Source organism: Lycorma delicatula, chromosome 2 (genome assembly GCF_047948215.1).
Source record: "Lycorma delicatula isolate Av1 chromosome 2, ASM4794821v1, whole genome shotgun sequence".
NCBI lineage: Eukaryota > Metazoa > Arthropoda > Insecta > Hemiptera > Fulgoridae > Lycorma > Lycorma delicatula.
Window position 1 is genome coordinate 178,238,217 of NC_134456.1, and position 16,433 is coordinate 178,254,649.

Genomic DNA, 16,433 nt, shown 5'->3' on the forward strand with positions numbered 1-16,433 from the left:
ACTTGAAAACAAATCATTTCTGCATCCATGTTTGTATATACTTTTTCATTATTTTAGTCAGAGGACTATACCCAAGAAGTTAAGTGTTAATCTCCTGAAAAAAAAACATAGTACAAAATAACACAAAACCTGTAAAAAAACATAGTAACAAAGTGCTTACACTATTCCCCTATCCTACTGGATATGTTCAAATATACTAATATTTATATATCAAATTAATTTTATATGTTGATATACTTGGTATAATATGCCATAATAAGTATATACATTTATTTTATTTATTTATTTATTATGCCATAATTTGGATAAATATATTTTAAAACATAGATTAAATCTAAATTAAATGTGTAATTTTCCTTCTGTAATCATATGTTCACCTTTTATTCACTCATTAACTATAATATTGTTGCTTTTTTGTGTATTTTTTTGAGAGTAAGAGATTTAAATTTGTTGCTATGATTTCTAATATTTGCATGATTCTTTTTCTATACTTGAAAATATGTGCTTATTTTACCTAATTTGATCAGTATTTATCGATTTTGGTTTCTCATATCTACAAACTAGTGAAGTCTTGCCAAGATTATATTTTTAATATATATTTTTATTTTTGTTTGCCGTTCCTATTTAAAATTTTTTTCAATTTTGCTCTCTTCATCCTATTTTATAAAATTCTACTTTATTAAAAATGTTGCAGTTAGATTCTTTATAATATTTTATCTAATTTTTATTGTTAGTTTTAAAAGCAATTTTGCAATTAGTAAAATGTGTGTTTTTTGTTTTTGTTTTTTTTTTTATCTGTAGTTTAGGGTTCTATTAATCATACTATAGAAGTTGTTATTAATTGTCATTAGTGGTAATAATTGGTTTTTGATATACACAAGTCTTAATTAATTTTTTTCTTTTTTTGTGTTAATATCTGAAATGTGAAATGTATTATTGATTCTACATCTAAAGTGTGTACAAATTTTTATGAAAACTGCTTAATTTTTTACATTTTATATTATGATCTAGATTGACTTGTTTATTATATATTACTAAAATGTCTTCAATATGTCTGATCCATATTTTAGTTTCATGGCTATTTAAAATACTGTAATTATTGCTGACTGAAATGTAAAGTACACTGGAAAGTAAGGAATAGAAAATATCACAAAGTAGCAGGTAGAAATAAAATCTGAAAATATAAGTTGGAGTAAAATTTTGTGTAACAGAAGCTAGCAAAGCTTCATTGAGGATGAACTTTGCAATGACTGGCCAGTTTTTGTGATTGTTGAGAAGGAGCAAAAGGAGTTGGATGAATTGATTCAAAATGACTGTTGCTTCACATAGTAACACATTGCCACCCAGATAGGTATATCAAAAGTAAGAAAGTGTAATTAACTGCCAAAGGAGTCTTATTATTGCACAGCTAGGCTATTTACCCACAGAAAAGAACAAGCAGCAAAAGGAATGTTGTGTACAACTTCTGAAACTTCATTATGTCAAAGGAGGACACTTCATTTTCAATATTATGACTGGAGATGAAACTTGGGTGCATCATTACCACTCAGAAGAAAAATTGTAGAGCATAGATTATCAGCACTATAGTTCTCACAATCAAAACAATTCAAACCATAACCCTCTACTAAAAAAAAATTCTCTTGACAGTATTCTGGATTTCAAACACATGTACATAACTGACTAATAGGAAATTGGCCAGCTGTAAATTCTGTGCAATTCATAGAGACATTAAATACCTTAGGAGAAGTTCGATAATCAACGGAGCTGATAACTCTGTAACATGATAATACTCAGCCATACACATAGCACACAACTTCTGAAGCTCTTGTGGCAACCTATTCCTTATCCTCCATACTCACCAGACATGATACCCTGCGATTTTACTTCTTGCAATTAAAGAGGAATATTAAGAGTATTCTTTTCATCACAGATGATGAACTCAATGACAGAGAGGTTGTGAATCAAGGAAAGACAGCCAGCATTTTTCGTTGACAGAATAAGAAAACTGATTCACCATTGGAAGAAATACATAGCTGTAAATGGTCACTAGGTGAAAAAAAATAAATGTAAGTTTTTATTTCAAATAAAATGTACTTTTACATCATATTTGTTTCATTTGACTATGACTTTTTATTTACAAGATATGAGGGACTGTACATTACATTTCAGCCTCGCCTCGCATGTTTTCCATGTATTGTAAAAATATCTTGAACATTTGCTACTAGATTTTATATCTATATTTATAAATATATATTATACTATATAAATATAATAAATATTTTTATATTTTATTTTGTATTTATTGTTAAGCCTCCTTCTTGAAAATAGTAGTTAGTATTAAATATGAAGTAATTTTGATATTTTCAGTTTTATTGTCAATTTTATTAATAAAGAATTTCATTAAAATGCTTTTATATTAAAAGGGTAATATACCTCTCTGAAATTTTAATTTATGTTTTTTATTTAATTTCTTAAAATGATGTTCTGGTAAAGCAGAGAGCTCTCCAAAAGAACTAAATATGAAGAAAAAACAAAATGTTTAATATATGTAATACATATATAATAATGTAATATGTGTGTACATACACACACACATACAATATGTGTGTTATATACACACACATATATGCAAACATAAAACTAGTAAGGTCATAAAACATCTGCATCACATTATGAGGTATCTAATGAAATAATCTTATATGGGACAGATCATAACAAACTGCTTAATTTGTTAAGCATATTTTTTTAAGGTTTTACACTAGTTGCTGTTCAGTACTGCTTCAGTTAAACATATTTTTTTAAGGTTTTACACTAGTAGCTGTTTCACTATGTAAGTCATTTATATGTTTTTCCATGATATTTGTTGATTTTAACCCATCAAAGTTAATCACCACTAAAATTCTAATTTAGCAGATTTTTAATCAACTTACAAGCTGTTAGTTGGATTTTAGAGAAACACTTTTTAGAGAATGTTACATCATCATTCACCACAAAACCCATCCTTATGATTAAAAAAACATATTGATTGGTAGTAACTGAAAAACGCATGTTGATTTACAAATTATTTGTGATCTGATTAAATAGATTTAAACTTCTCAACTATTATTTTTTCATTGAATTAAATGAAACATTAATTTTAGTTATGTATTAACTCATATATAATTGTAATTGAAAACTTTACTTTTGTTTGTATTCAGATATCAAAATGCAAATGGATTTTTAAGGAGTCTTAGGGAAGTGAAAATGTTAGCATGTTTGAATCACGCTAATATAGTTGCTTATAAAGCGGCTTGGTTAGAACCATTTGATTACCGTGCCACAAAACATAACCAAGTTACTACAGTGATTGTTGATGACAAGTGAGTATGCATTCTTTAAAGAATGATCACTTTTGAAATAACTATGTTTTGAGTGATATAAATATATTTTTTTCAGTGTTAAGCTACAGTAACACTAACATTATGTTATAACCATTATGTAGTATTAGTAGTCTGCCAGTATATATTTTGTAGGAAATTAGATCAATTTTATTTTCATAAAAGAAATTTTATGGTGTAAATAAATATTGCTGAGCATGTTGTAGCAATCTCTGGAAGAAGTACCTTGTCAGGTTGTAGATTGTTTTTTTACGTTACTTTTTGTTGTTCTGAATTATTACTTATTTTTCAACATTCTAAGGGAAAAATGTTTCTCCATGGTTCTCCATTATCTTCAACTGTACTGAAACTGATGAAGTACACATTTTGTTGAAAATTGTTCATTTATTTGATGTAATTGTGTTAAATTCATGAATTAAGACTGACTGAAAACTTAGGGTTCAAAGATCAACGTAGATCAAAGAAACTGATTTAAATTATGTGTTCCTTTTTTTCATCAACCTGAAAACAGATATTAATGTTTATTAATTTTTGAATAAGATATAAGGAAATATATTTGAATTTAGTGGATATTTTTTAAAGCACAAAATAGCTTGGTTTTTAAAATCAAGGATTAATAGGTCAATTTCCAAGAAATTTACCAATTTCAAAGGAGCTTTTATATATAGAAAGATAAAAGAATTTCCAACTTGATCAACTCTCAGACAGAGTATGAAGATGACACTATTATAAAAACAGCAACAGATGGCAGCATGTTTTTAGATAAAAATAAATATTATCAGAATGTATATAAATAATTTCAAATCCACTCAATAATGTAACATTGGCTGGCTAGGTTGCAAGGTATAAATCTTATAATTATTTTATTTTTAAACTTAATTTAAAATTTTAATTCTTAATTGATGTTATATTTAAATATATGCAATTACTTTATTTAATTGACGTCATGTTGTCTATACATGATAGTAATTTTAATTTTAATCTTTTAATTTTTTCTAAAAAAAATGTAGTGTTTTGATATGTAATATGCGGGATCTTGCGAAAGTGCTATTGGAATAAAGAAAAGAAAAATAAGGTAAGTGTCATTTCATTTACTTTTTAATTCTGTACTTGGGTTGTTCAAGTTGGTTTTTGATTATTAAAAATGCAATATATTGATACAGAGGAATATGGGTATTGAGTTTAGAAAAATCTCTCTCACTCTGTCTCTCCGAGGTGTGTGTGTGTGAGTGCATGCATGTGCACGTGCGTGCATGCGTGTGTAGGGGCTGTGTAAATAATATTCATAATGTAAAGACTTTTCTCATATTGAACACTAATTGCTAATCTTTTCATTCTCCAACACACTGTTGTAAAGTTGTCAATTTTTTTAGTTAAAAAAAGTTGCAGTTTTTTTTTTAGATATTAATAATAAAAAATGTAACTTCTGTTTTTACAGCACTGAAAGTCCAGAGGAAACTGAAGAATCTAGTGACATAGTATTTGAGAAATCAAGATCAAAGTCTTCAGATTATAGGAACAACAAATCAGGTTTTACTAAGGATGGTGTTGTACTTTCAGATAGTAGTAGTGAAGTGTCTAATTTGGCGTTGTGCAAATTCAGGCATAGTCTTGGTAGAGTTCATGCTTGGAACTTTATGCAAGATTCTTTTAAGCAGGTGCATTACTTACACATTGAATTTATACTTTATTAGTAATTTATTCTTGCATTTTATACATTCATTCTGGTCTACTCATCAGTGTGTCAGTATTTTTAATTCATTGTTTCCTCTCAGAATAACTTTCTTTTTTCAATTCTGTAGGATGTAGAGCCCCAGAATCATTTAAATACTGCTTTTATACTTGGCTATTCTATTAAACATGTAATTTCATTCAATGCTTACTGTTATTAAGTAGCACTCTTTGAGCGAAATTGTATGGATTTAAACATTCTGTTTTTTTTTACTATTTTCTTAATATCTTCTCTTCCATTATTGAAGGATAGTTATTTTATTCAAAGATTAACATGTTAATAGGATGTTTACACTAATATTAAATAATAAAGATTCACTACTAACTTTCTAAGTAACTAGAAATATGCTTCCAGAATATTTTTGGAAGCCTGTGATTCATTTCTGTCTTCAATAGTTGTGTAGATTCGCTACTGTTAATGGCATTAATTTTGAAGTGATTAGGAAGTCTGTTTAGTACAGAGCCAAGTAATATTCTATCTGTGCTCATTTAACATGGTTTTTTTTCAAATTAACAACTGTCTGTTTTTTTTTATTGTTTAAGTGTGTTGATGAGTTGTTTGTTTTTTCTTCATATAAAATTTGGTGTCATGTTTGTTATATGTGGCTGGTGCTTGTGGGCATTTTTTGTACCTTTGAATAAATGTGTGACTAATACAACACCACAGATACAAAGAGATTTTTATTTATTGGTCCTTCTTTGCCATTTCAAAGTCAAAAGCTAATCATAATCTGTGTGTTTTACTTTAGTTGCACTTTCACAATAAAACAAATAAAGTAATATGAAATGTGTATTTTTGAAGTAAATTATTTAAAATAAATATAGCCATGAAGGTAAGTGTTCTATCATTAGGACTTTTTGTGAATTATATTAATGGTTTCTTCTCTCATTATTGATTTTTTTCTTTCAAGCTATTGATGTAGTCCTACTGAAAAAAAATGTTTAAAATTCCCATTTTTATTTTTTTAAGTTAGCTATTAAAACTGAAATTAGGTATTTTTTAAAGAATTTCTATTATTTAATCAACATTTTACTTTGATTATTTTACTGATTGCAGAATTTTTTTCTTTTATAAAATTTATTTATTCTTTCATCATTAATAAAAGATAAAATTGTATAATAGAGGATAAATCAAATATAAACGTGATTTTTGTTCCTGAGCATCTACGATTGGTAGGACTGGGCTCGCGCTTCTAGTATGCTTGGGTGGGGTCATTAGGTGTGGGGAGAGCTGGCCATTCCATACTCCCAACCAATTCATCAGTAACGCTCACAATGTCGGAGCAACAGGTGCACCCTCCACTGCGCAACACATAGTTATAAAATTTGTTGCTTGTGAAGGAGTTCAAGCGAGGGAAATTTTCCGGAGATTGACTACACAGTTCGGGGACCAAACACTATCAAGGACTCGTGTGTTTGCCTGGCATAAAGAGTTTAAGGAAGGATGACAACGAGTGGAAAATCAGGAACATCATCGCTGTCCTTGGACCAGCATTACAGATGAAAACATTTGCACAGTTCGAGATATTCTTGAAAACGATGGATGGGTGAGTGTATCTTATTCAGAACAGGTCGGAATAAGGTATGGGAGCTGTCAAGCAATCATTACAAATGACCTATAGTTTCGTAAAATGTGTGCTAGATGGGTCCTTCATCTTTTGACTGTAGATAGAAGTTGGGATATTTGGAGGTCTATCAGAGGCTTACAGAAAGGTTTTCAAAAGAACGTGATGGAGTTTTGAGTCAAATTGTCACCGGCAATGAAATATGGTCCCACCATTACACTCCCCAGTCAAAACAAGCAGTATGCTTTCCTCCACCTCTGCAAATAAGCAGAGGTGGAGGAAAGGAGAGGCAGCCATGAAAGTCAAGACTTGACTGTCAGCTGGCAAGGTTCTTTCAACTGGTTTTTTTTAATGGCGAGGCATTTTGCACATTGATATTTTTGCATGACTGATGAACAATCAATGCTGCTTAGTACTGCGAGCTCTTGAATGAGGTGAGGACTGCATTTCATCGCAAAAGATGATCCCAACTGATTCGAGAGGCCATCCTCCTCCACGACAACACCAGGTCCCATAATGAAGCTTTAACGATCTCAAAACTAGAAGAAATGCACTGGACTCAACTTTATCATCTTCTCTACAGCCCGGACCTATCGCCCTGCGATTTTCATTTGTTTAGGTCGCTTAAAGAAGCTCTAGGAGGGCAACAATTTTAAGATGACGAGGGCATGGGTGGATTCATGCACTATTGGCTCCTGACACAACCAGCTTCATTCTGCGATGCTGCGGGATAAAATACCTTCCTTCTCGTGGGAAAAATACATTTCTAAAGCAGAAAATTGTGTAGAAAAATAAATTATATTTGCCTTTTTTTTTCAATGAATAGATTTTTAAAAAAACAAAATCCCCTTTATATTTGATTTACCTTCGTATGTTCACAAAGCTTATATAAAAAGAGGTAACATCTTTAGAAATCTTTGGTGATTTGGTTGGTGAATTAAATGCTACCATTGCATTCAACAAATTATCACATGCATTAAAAAAATCACGTGACACTTCCCCTGAACCTGATAACATTTATATCAGTATGCTCTCAAACCTTCCCAATTTGGCACTTCATCACCTATTGCATATATATAATACTCATCTGGTTGAAAGCCATTGTCTTACCCATATTTAAACCTGGTAGAAACAAAGCATGCTCTTCAGACTACTTATTCTTACCACTACTACTTATATTACTATTACTCCTACTACTATGTATTACTTATTCTTCTATAGTTTTTTAATATTGAGTGCTATAAATTCACAGTGAACCTATAAAGAGGTTTATATCATTATCTGGTTATAGTTACTTATTATTTTGACTGAAATGTTGCATGGATATCAAAATAGACATAAAATATAAGCCTGTTTTAAAACAGACAACCTTTAAAACAACTGTTAGGTAACCTTTAAAAAAAATCCAGTTTTCAAACATTTTAATTACCTAAAATAATTTCATTTTATTGTACATTGTTAACTCTGCATCCAATACATTGTTACTCCATATCTATAAAAAAAATTAATAAAGAATAATAACTACAGTTTGGTTTAACTTGCATGAAATTATCTTCAAAACATATTTATTCTATTGTCCAAAAAAATTAATATGTGCTATTTGGATTATAGCATTTGAAAATGTCTCAATGACAGTAAGATGTTTTACAGTTATCTATTTAGGTACTGATCTCTAATATGTACATAATTTGTGAAGTGGAAGATGATGATGAACCAGGAAGGTAGTAAAAAAATACAGTCAGACTTCAGACATGGAAAAAGAAGAAACTGTGTGTACTACTTTACTGAGTCTTGGGTTAACCAAGTTCATTAAGAAAATTAATCTTCGCTGCTGGTGTATCTAAATCAGCTGTTCATTAAATTTTAAAGAAATAAAAACTTAACTTCTGTAAGTCACATTGCCCATGGCCTTTTTAAGAATGATCTGAATAGAGGAACAGAATTTTGTTCTTGAGTTGTCAAGCTTCATGAAGCTCATCCTGAATGGTATCTCTGTACTATGTTTTTGGATCTACCTTTTACTATATCAGAAGATTTTATTAACTGTCATTATTAAAATATTTCAAACCCTAATGGAATGAAACAGAAAGAGTTTAAATAAAAAGGAATTGCATTTTGGATTATTGTTAATGCTGGTGGTGTTTAGCTTATGATGTCATATCCAATAACATCTTGATGGCCAGGATATTTTAATGTGTTAAATCATTTTGTGATTATGCATCTTACTATTCTGCATTCTACTATTATCCAACAAGATAATGTATCAATCATTAGGCAAGCTCTTTTGTGTATTTCCAAATAATGAATTGCCTACTGATGGGATTGGACAAATCGTGTACTTCTTTTGACTTGTGGTGACTATGAGAAATAGCAGAAAATCAATCGGCTGCTACATTTGTAAATGTCTTCATAGGACTTTCTGTATATACTAAAATGTACATTTACATGATATTAAGGTTATATCGTTTTGTTCTCTCATCTTATTATGATTACATAACTGTCTCTTGAAAAAAAGATTGAGTTATTTTCCTTAGATAAAGAAGATGAAAAACATTAAATTATTTTAATTTAAAACATTCTGCATTCCTTACCAAAGGCAAAATACAGATTGCACTTCTTTGATCAGAACATAATTCCTTTATTTAATATTTTTTTATAATCGGCAATTTTTAGTTTGTAAAATTGATGTTAGTTTTGAAATATTTGTAGCAACTCCTTTGTAATATTTTTTTTTTATTTACTTCAGCAAAACCATAGGGTCCTCTGACACAAAATAGAACAACATAGTCTGAAAATCATTTAGCTCCTGTTTCCTTGGGCCAATATCTTATAACCTGCCAAATGCCACCCCATAAGCTCTGATTGCAACACCAGCTTACTGGAAGGAAAAATCACCCCTATCATGGTAACGTAATGCCATAGAAACAGCACATAACTGTAAAATTAATTGCTACTACAGCAATTAATATAATTACAATTATAAGTTAGTTTCATGTAGTTCTTGCATGAAGTCCGTGAGTTTTTGCATCTGACTGCACCTTGCCAAGAGCACTCCGCATCTCAGGTGAACTCAAGTAATCAGTACAAGTAATCATCAAAACTAAGTAGTTTTAATTTAGTCCTACTTTATGTTTATGAATTTTCTTTTTATTTGCAGGATTGGGCAACACTCTTTGTTCAGATGCAGTTGTGCGAGAAAAATTTGAGGGAGTGGTTGGACAGGCGAAACAGGTTGTCATCACCAGTTAACAATGATACAAATGTTAATATTCAGCAGTGTTTATCATTGTTCATTAAAGTATTAAGGGGAATTGAATATATACATGATAAAGGCATTGTTCATCATGACATTAAGGCATGTGAACATAAAATTTATTTTATATTTTCTTTATTTTCATATCACTGGCAGGTTGGTATAGAAGTCTGCACAGAGGCTGCTTGTTCAATTGACTGAACAACACTGGCTTTTTCAATTCCCAGCTAGGGCCTGCTATTTCATATATCTAAGTTTCATTAAAAAAGAAAAAGAAGTTATCTGTAATGTATGTTTGTCAGTTGAGATAGAGTATGACACATCAGCTTTATCATTGATTACATACCTTCTTGTGCATGGATAAACGTGCGTGAAGTTTTTTCATTTGCTTAATTTAATGTATTTTAAATTAATGAAGCAGTTCTCAGATTGCTTTTGTCTTAGATTGTATTAAAAGCACAATAGTTCAATTCCCATAAAAATTAGTCATGTAGTAAGATTTAATTGACAAGGTTTATTTAAATGATTGATGCTTAAAAAAGCAGATATAAAGTATTATTACTTGTTATTAAGCATAATAAATTCAAGGCATGTCCAGAAAATAGTATTTTTCTTTCTATCATTGCTGCAGCACTTTGATCACAGTTCTGAGCGTCATACCACATTTTCCCATTCATTGGCTTGTGATAGATGCCATTACAGGTACTTCAGTGTTTGTTTAAAGTTGATTGAATGTAATTTAAAATTTTTAAGTCGATCAAGATTCCTGCCAATTTTTAAATTAGGGCAGTTATCTGATTTTTAAACATGAGAATTGATATTCATTAGCAAATTAGTGAAGTTTATGAAATTAGTGAAAATTTATGGTATGGAGTGATGAAATGGTTAGAAAATGGGTGCAGGAGTTTAATGAAGATGTAATAGTGTGCATGATGTGCAAAGGATTGGGTGCCTGTCTGTCATTAATAACAATTTAGTTACAGGAAAATATGAAAGAATGAAAAAAAGAAAATCAATGCTTTTCAATTTCTTTTTTATGTATTAAATTTCCTGAAATTTCACTAACAGTTTTACATGAAATCATAGCACACAATGTAGGCTATCATAGACTCTGCTCTCATCTGGTGTTGGAAGTGTTGATGGAGGTTTATAAAACCAAGCGATTAGTCTGGACTGTCTTTTCTTACTTGATACAGTGCCGAGTGACTACATTTGTTTTTCCATCTTTACCAATCCCTTGCTGGGATTGGCTGATCCCTTTTCCCCTTGCTGGGGAAAAATGCTGTACAACAGCATTTTTCACTAAATGCATGGTAAAAAATGCTGTTGTACAGCATTATCTTAGGTTATCTTCACTGACAGTGTTGTTCTTTGAGGAAGGAATGAAAAAAGTGAAAATATGAAAAGTGTCTTAATAATGGTGCAATTATGTAGACAAGTAGTTTAAGATATTCTTCCGTGTAATAATAAAATTATTCTGTTGAAAGTTATGTGCATTTTTTAATAAAGAAATATTTTTTTACATATGAACAATTTATTATCATTCTGGTGAAGCTTCAGTGGCCGTAGAGCAATTTTTTCTTGAAAATGTCTGTAATTTTATTCTTTTTTTTCTCTGTAACTACAGCTGTAAGCCCAATTACAATTACACTACTCTTTTTTTATATAGTTAAGAAATATTAACTGTTAATATTATTAACATTAACAGTTAAAAAATTAACATATTCAGTTAAGGAGTATTAACTTATAAAAAAAAATTTAATTTTTATATTAGTTAAGAAATAGATTTTGAACCATGTGAAAAAATGCTGAGCCTAATCAAGATTCAAACCTTGAATCTTTCAATTGAAAGCATAGAATCTATCACTCCACGATAGAGGTTGTAATTATAATTATACATTATTTTATAATTCTAATTTGTTATCATTTTACTTCCTGAGTCATCATGTAAATCTTGATAAATACAGCTCAATAATAGAACCATAAATACTTTTGAATTATTTCTTTCAATTATTATTTTCAAAATTCAGTTCACATGCACCTCCACAGTTTTTAACATGCACTGTTTCCTTGATGTTGTCTGTTAAAACTGAAACTGCAGATATGTTCTCATAAACAGTCACACACACACACACATTCTAAAAGGCTGAAACATTTTAATGCAATTGATATGCAATAAAATATTTTAGAAAATTTAGGTGAATTCTGTCTAATTTTCCTTGTGTTCAAGGCATAAGCACTAAGAGAAGCTGAGGTGGATAAAATGATTTTAATCAATAAACATCTTGGGTTTTTGTGCTGTTTAAAACAAATTATGAACATCCAGAATGATAACACCTGTTTCAAGTAATTTTAAAGTAAGATTTTTTTCCTTTCTTTTTGGCTGAATGGCTTATTAAACCATTTAAATAAATTACTAGTGAGATTAGTTATTGTATTTGGGTGTATTTAAACAGTCATATAAAAACCAGCAAAAAATTTTATTCTTAATGTACATTTATTATTAACTATTTTTGCTGTCTTATTTTTTATTTTTGCTATTTTTCAAGTAAAAATTTTATATTATACTTGGAAATATTCGTTGGTCCAGTTCTGGGTAATACTACCTGTTATTCATGTTATTAACTTTTGTGCCAAACATTTTCCACTGTATACATCATTTTTTGTAAATGTATATACGTAAAATTAATTTGATTGTATTGATTGGGTTAATATCTGATTGAGGTTTTTACATATTTTTATTATTTTCTGATAAATAGGAACAGTATCTAAAATATGTTTTTTGCATTATATTTTTCTATTTACTGTACAACATTATGTAATAATTACTATGAACTGGTTTTAATAGTTTGCATTATGGATTTATCATGACAGTGATAAAAACACAAGCTAGAAATGTGTCATCATATGAAGTTAAACAATCCACCAAACTCTTAAGGTGGGGTGGTAATATCTTTACCTACATCGATAAGGTTTCAAGTTTAAATCCCAGTTTGGCTGTTTTTCATGTTCTGTAGCACTCCATCCTGTATTTATGTGATCATTAAAAACATATATGGAGGCCTCACCTGACAAAAGTTGCTTCTTGAGCACTTACTCAGTTACAATATACTTAAGAAAAAAAATTGAAGAGGCAAAAATTGCAGCTAAAACTTTTGAGTGTTCCATTGTTAATGAAATGCTTAATTGGATACACTTACCTTTTAATTCTAGTCTTAATTCTAGATGGTTAGCAAGTATAATCAAAAACTGTTATTTAAAAAATAATATATATGTCATTTGAAATGTAATTTTATCGAGAGATTGTATTAGTTCAGTTTTGTATGAGTGTTTCAGTAAAAAATGATCTGTTAGCATATATCTTTTTTCTATTTACATATAATATGTATATTATAGAAACTTATCATTTTAGCCAAGTAACATATTTGTGAGTGAAGACCTTCGTCAAGTCCAAGTTGGTGATTTTGGTCTTGCTTGTTGTTTGCTAACACACACTACAGTACCACTTGTATCTAAAGAGTCTTCTCAGCACAAAGGACGGATTGGTACAAAGCTTTATGCTGCTCCTGAACAAGTCAGTGGAATTTGTAGTGCCAAGGTAATAGCAATTATAATTTTCATAAATTTAGTAAATCATATAATGAGTAGCCACTGGCCACGAATGCACTATTTAGTATAGAATTGTAAAAAATAACATTGCAACAAAAACAACTGATAAAGAGGTTTTTTTATGTGAATGACTTTAAATTGTGAAATGAAAAAAAAAGGAAACTGCATTCCTAACACAAAATATTGCTTGATAAAGTTAATCTTTAAAAGAACATTTTAGAATAGAAGTGAAGTGGGAAAAAGATCAAACTGTCCTTTCATACCATATTGCTTTTTCCTACTGCTTTTGTAATGTAATTCAATAGCCCTGAATACATGTCCTAAAAAGTATGATACACATTACAACTTTACCTGCTGGAAATTGATCAAATGTAACCACATACATCCATTAAGTGGTAGTCTTGTAAAAATTGCATTGTTATTAGTTTTTCATTTAAATCCAGTGAAAACATTGATCACACTGGTCTACAATGAATTTATTGTGGCCAATATTTGCTGAATCGTATGTATTTTTGGATCCTTATTCCAAATATGAAGTCAGAATTTCCCTATCGGACTCTTTTGTAATTGCCCTTCCTGTTTTCAGCAAGTACACGTGCATGAACAATGCAAGTACAATATATTTTTTCCTATATTATTTACTGTAGCAGATAAGTTGCTAAATAAATTATAATTTATTTGATTTGATAAATAAATAGTGATGAAAAATAAGTATTATCATCATCATCACCACCACCACCACCACCACCCATTAACATTATTGCTTAAACAGTAATTAAAATGATTACAAATGATACGTTGATTCATGTCATTTTTTTTTCTAAATGGAACTGTCACCCGTTAGTCACTCATTGCACAGCATATATGAATTTTGTTTTGATAACTTACTACTGAATGAATACTATTAACAATAAACAATGCATCATGCTGACTAAGAAAAATTTCAACTACATTAGTCAAGTGTGAATTCTTATGTGTGTAACATTTAGTGTTGTACCTACTTTTCCTACCAATTTGTGATTTTATTTTTCCCTGTTAAGTCAATTTATATGCTATATTAAGGTACAGAATGGTCCAAAAGTTGCAGTACAGCCTATTATTTCAGAAGTTGTAAAGGAAATAAAAAATTTAGATACACCAATGTAAATTAGGTATGAGGGCCTACCTTTGGGTTATAACACAACAATGGCCACCATTTTGAATCGACATCATTTATTTAAATGGGAAGGGGATCATTTGACATATTAAAACAGATTGAAATTTACCAGGAATTCATTTCTGCAATCAGATTTTACATAACTGTTATGGCATAGGAGTTATTGGCATCAAAAACTGACACTGGAGGGCTACATGATGTGTTCAGTAAGTCGACCGTTTTGTTGAATGCATAACTCCAGTCGCTTAATCCAGTCAGCAGAAACTCGCAGAAGCACCTCTGATGCTATTTCTGTGCAGCACAGCGTAATTCTTTGTTATAGATGGTGAATATCACAAATCTTCTCTGTATAAACAAGTTATTTCAAATGCCCTCACAAATAAAAGTCCATAGGTGTGGGGGAAATCGGGTGATCTTGGTGACCATTCCACTGGGCGACGCTGACCAATCCATTGCCCAGGCAACTGGACATCGAGCCACTGATGAACATTTAGGTGTGGCGGAGCACCATCTTGTTGAAAAAACGAAGGGAATGTTCCATCTTCATTTAAAAGGGAAGGAAAGACAGTGTCTCTCAGCATGTCCAAGTACCGCTCGGAATTAGGGGTTCCATTGATGAAGATTGATCTAACCAGACAGTGCCCCACATCCCACACTACACCATAATTTTAACATCTCTAACAACATTGGATGGTCAATCCAGTGGGGATTTTCATCACACTAATATCGGTGATTCTGCTGGCTCATCTCGCCACTGACATAAAACATTGCCTCGTCATTGAACAGGATACTCTGGGAATGTAGGGTTGTTCTGATATTGACATAATGCCCATGTACAGAACTCAACATGTCTTTCTAGGTCATCCTCAGAACATTTTTGCAGCATTTGCATCTTAAATGGGTTCCATTTGTTGCTATGAAGAATACGCAGAATGGAGGAATGACTAACACCAATGTCACTTGCAAGATGTCAAGTGCTGCGTTGTGGGCTCTTCGAAAAGTCAGCCAAGACCATCATCGAGGTTGTCTCATCAGTGGAAGATTTGGGACGACCACTACATCGCCTGTCAGACACATTTACAGTTTCCTTGAATTTTGATATGAGATGCAACAGTGTTATGTGAAACTGGTGGTCTCTCTGGGTGGCGCCTGTTGAAATCTGCTGCAATGACTCAACTGCTTTGTTCACCAGACATCAGGATCACCTCAATTCGCTCTTCCTTCATCATATCCATCATATGTTACCTGCAAAAAAATAACATTTTCAAACTTTTGGATCCCAATAACTTCTACACCATAACAGTTATGTGAAATCTGATTGCAGAAATGAATTCCTGATAAAATTTCAGTCTGTTTTGATATGCCACATGACTCCCTTCCCATTCAAATAAATGGATGGCGATTTAAAATGGTGGATTTCAAAATGACGGTTGTTGTTGTGTTATGCCCCAAAGGTGGGCCCTCATACCTGATTTACATTGATGTATCCAAATGTTTCATTTTCTTTATAACTTCTGAAATAATACGCTATACTGCGATTTTTGGACCACTCTGTATATATAAAGTGTTTAAAGTTTTGCAACACGTGTTTGTGGGTGTTACTGCAATGAATGTTTTAATAAAAATGCCATACAGTTGCATTAACCATCCAGACAGTTTGTGACACATTTATGGTAAAGAAACATTAAAGTCTCAGACGAGAAATATAATTCCACTGATAAATAATCATGAGCTATATTTTG

At 30.8% G+C, this 16,433-nt stretch overlaps 1 protein-coding gene across 2 annotated transcripts in view; it reads left to right on the top strand.

Annotated features, from left to right (window-relative positions):
- The window catches only part of LOC142319456 (eukaryotic translation initiation factor 2-alpha kinase 1-like), a 121,873-nt gene that overhangs the window by 94,196 nt on the left and 11,244 nt on the right, over positions 1–16,433 (top strand). For both annotated transcript variants that reach the window (XM_075356766.1, XM_075356767.1), the window contains 4 exons: positions 3,198–3,359; positions 4,816–5,035; positions 9,831–10,028; positions 13,339–13,524. In XM_075356766.1, coding sequence (XP_075212881.1) covers positions 3,198–3,359; positions 4,816–5,035; positions 9,831–10,028; positions 13,339–13,524 — 766 coding nt within the window. The remainder of the gene's footprint in view (positions 1–3,197; positions 3,360–4,815; positions 5,036–9,830; positions 10,029–13,338; positions 13,525–16,433) is intronic.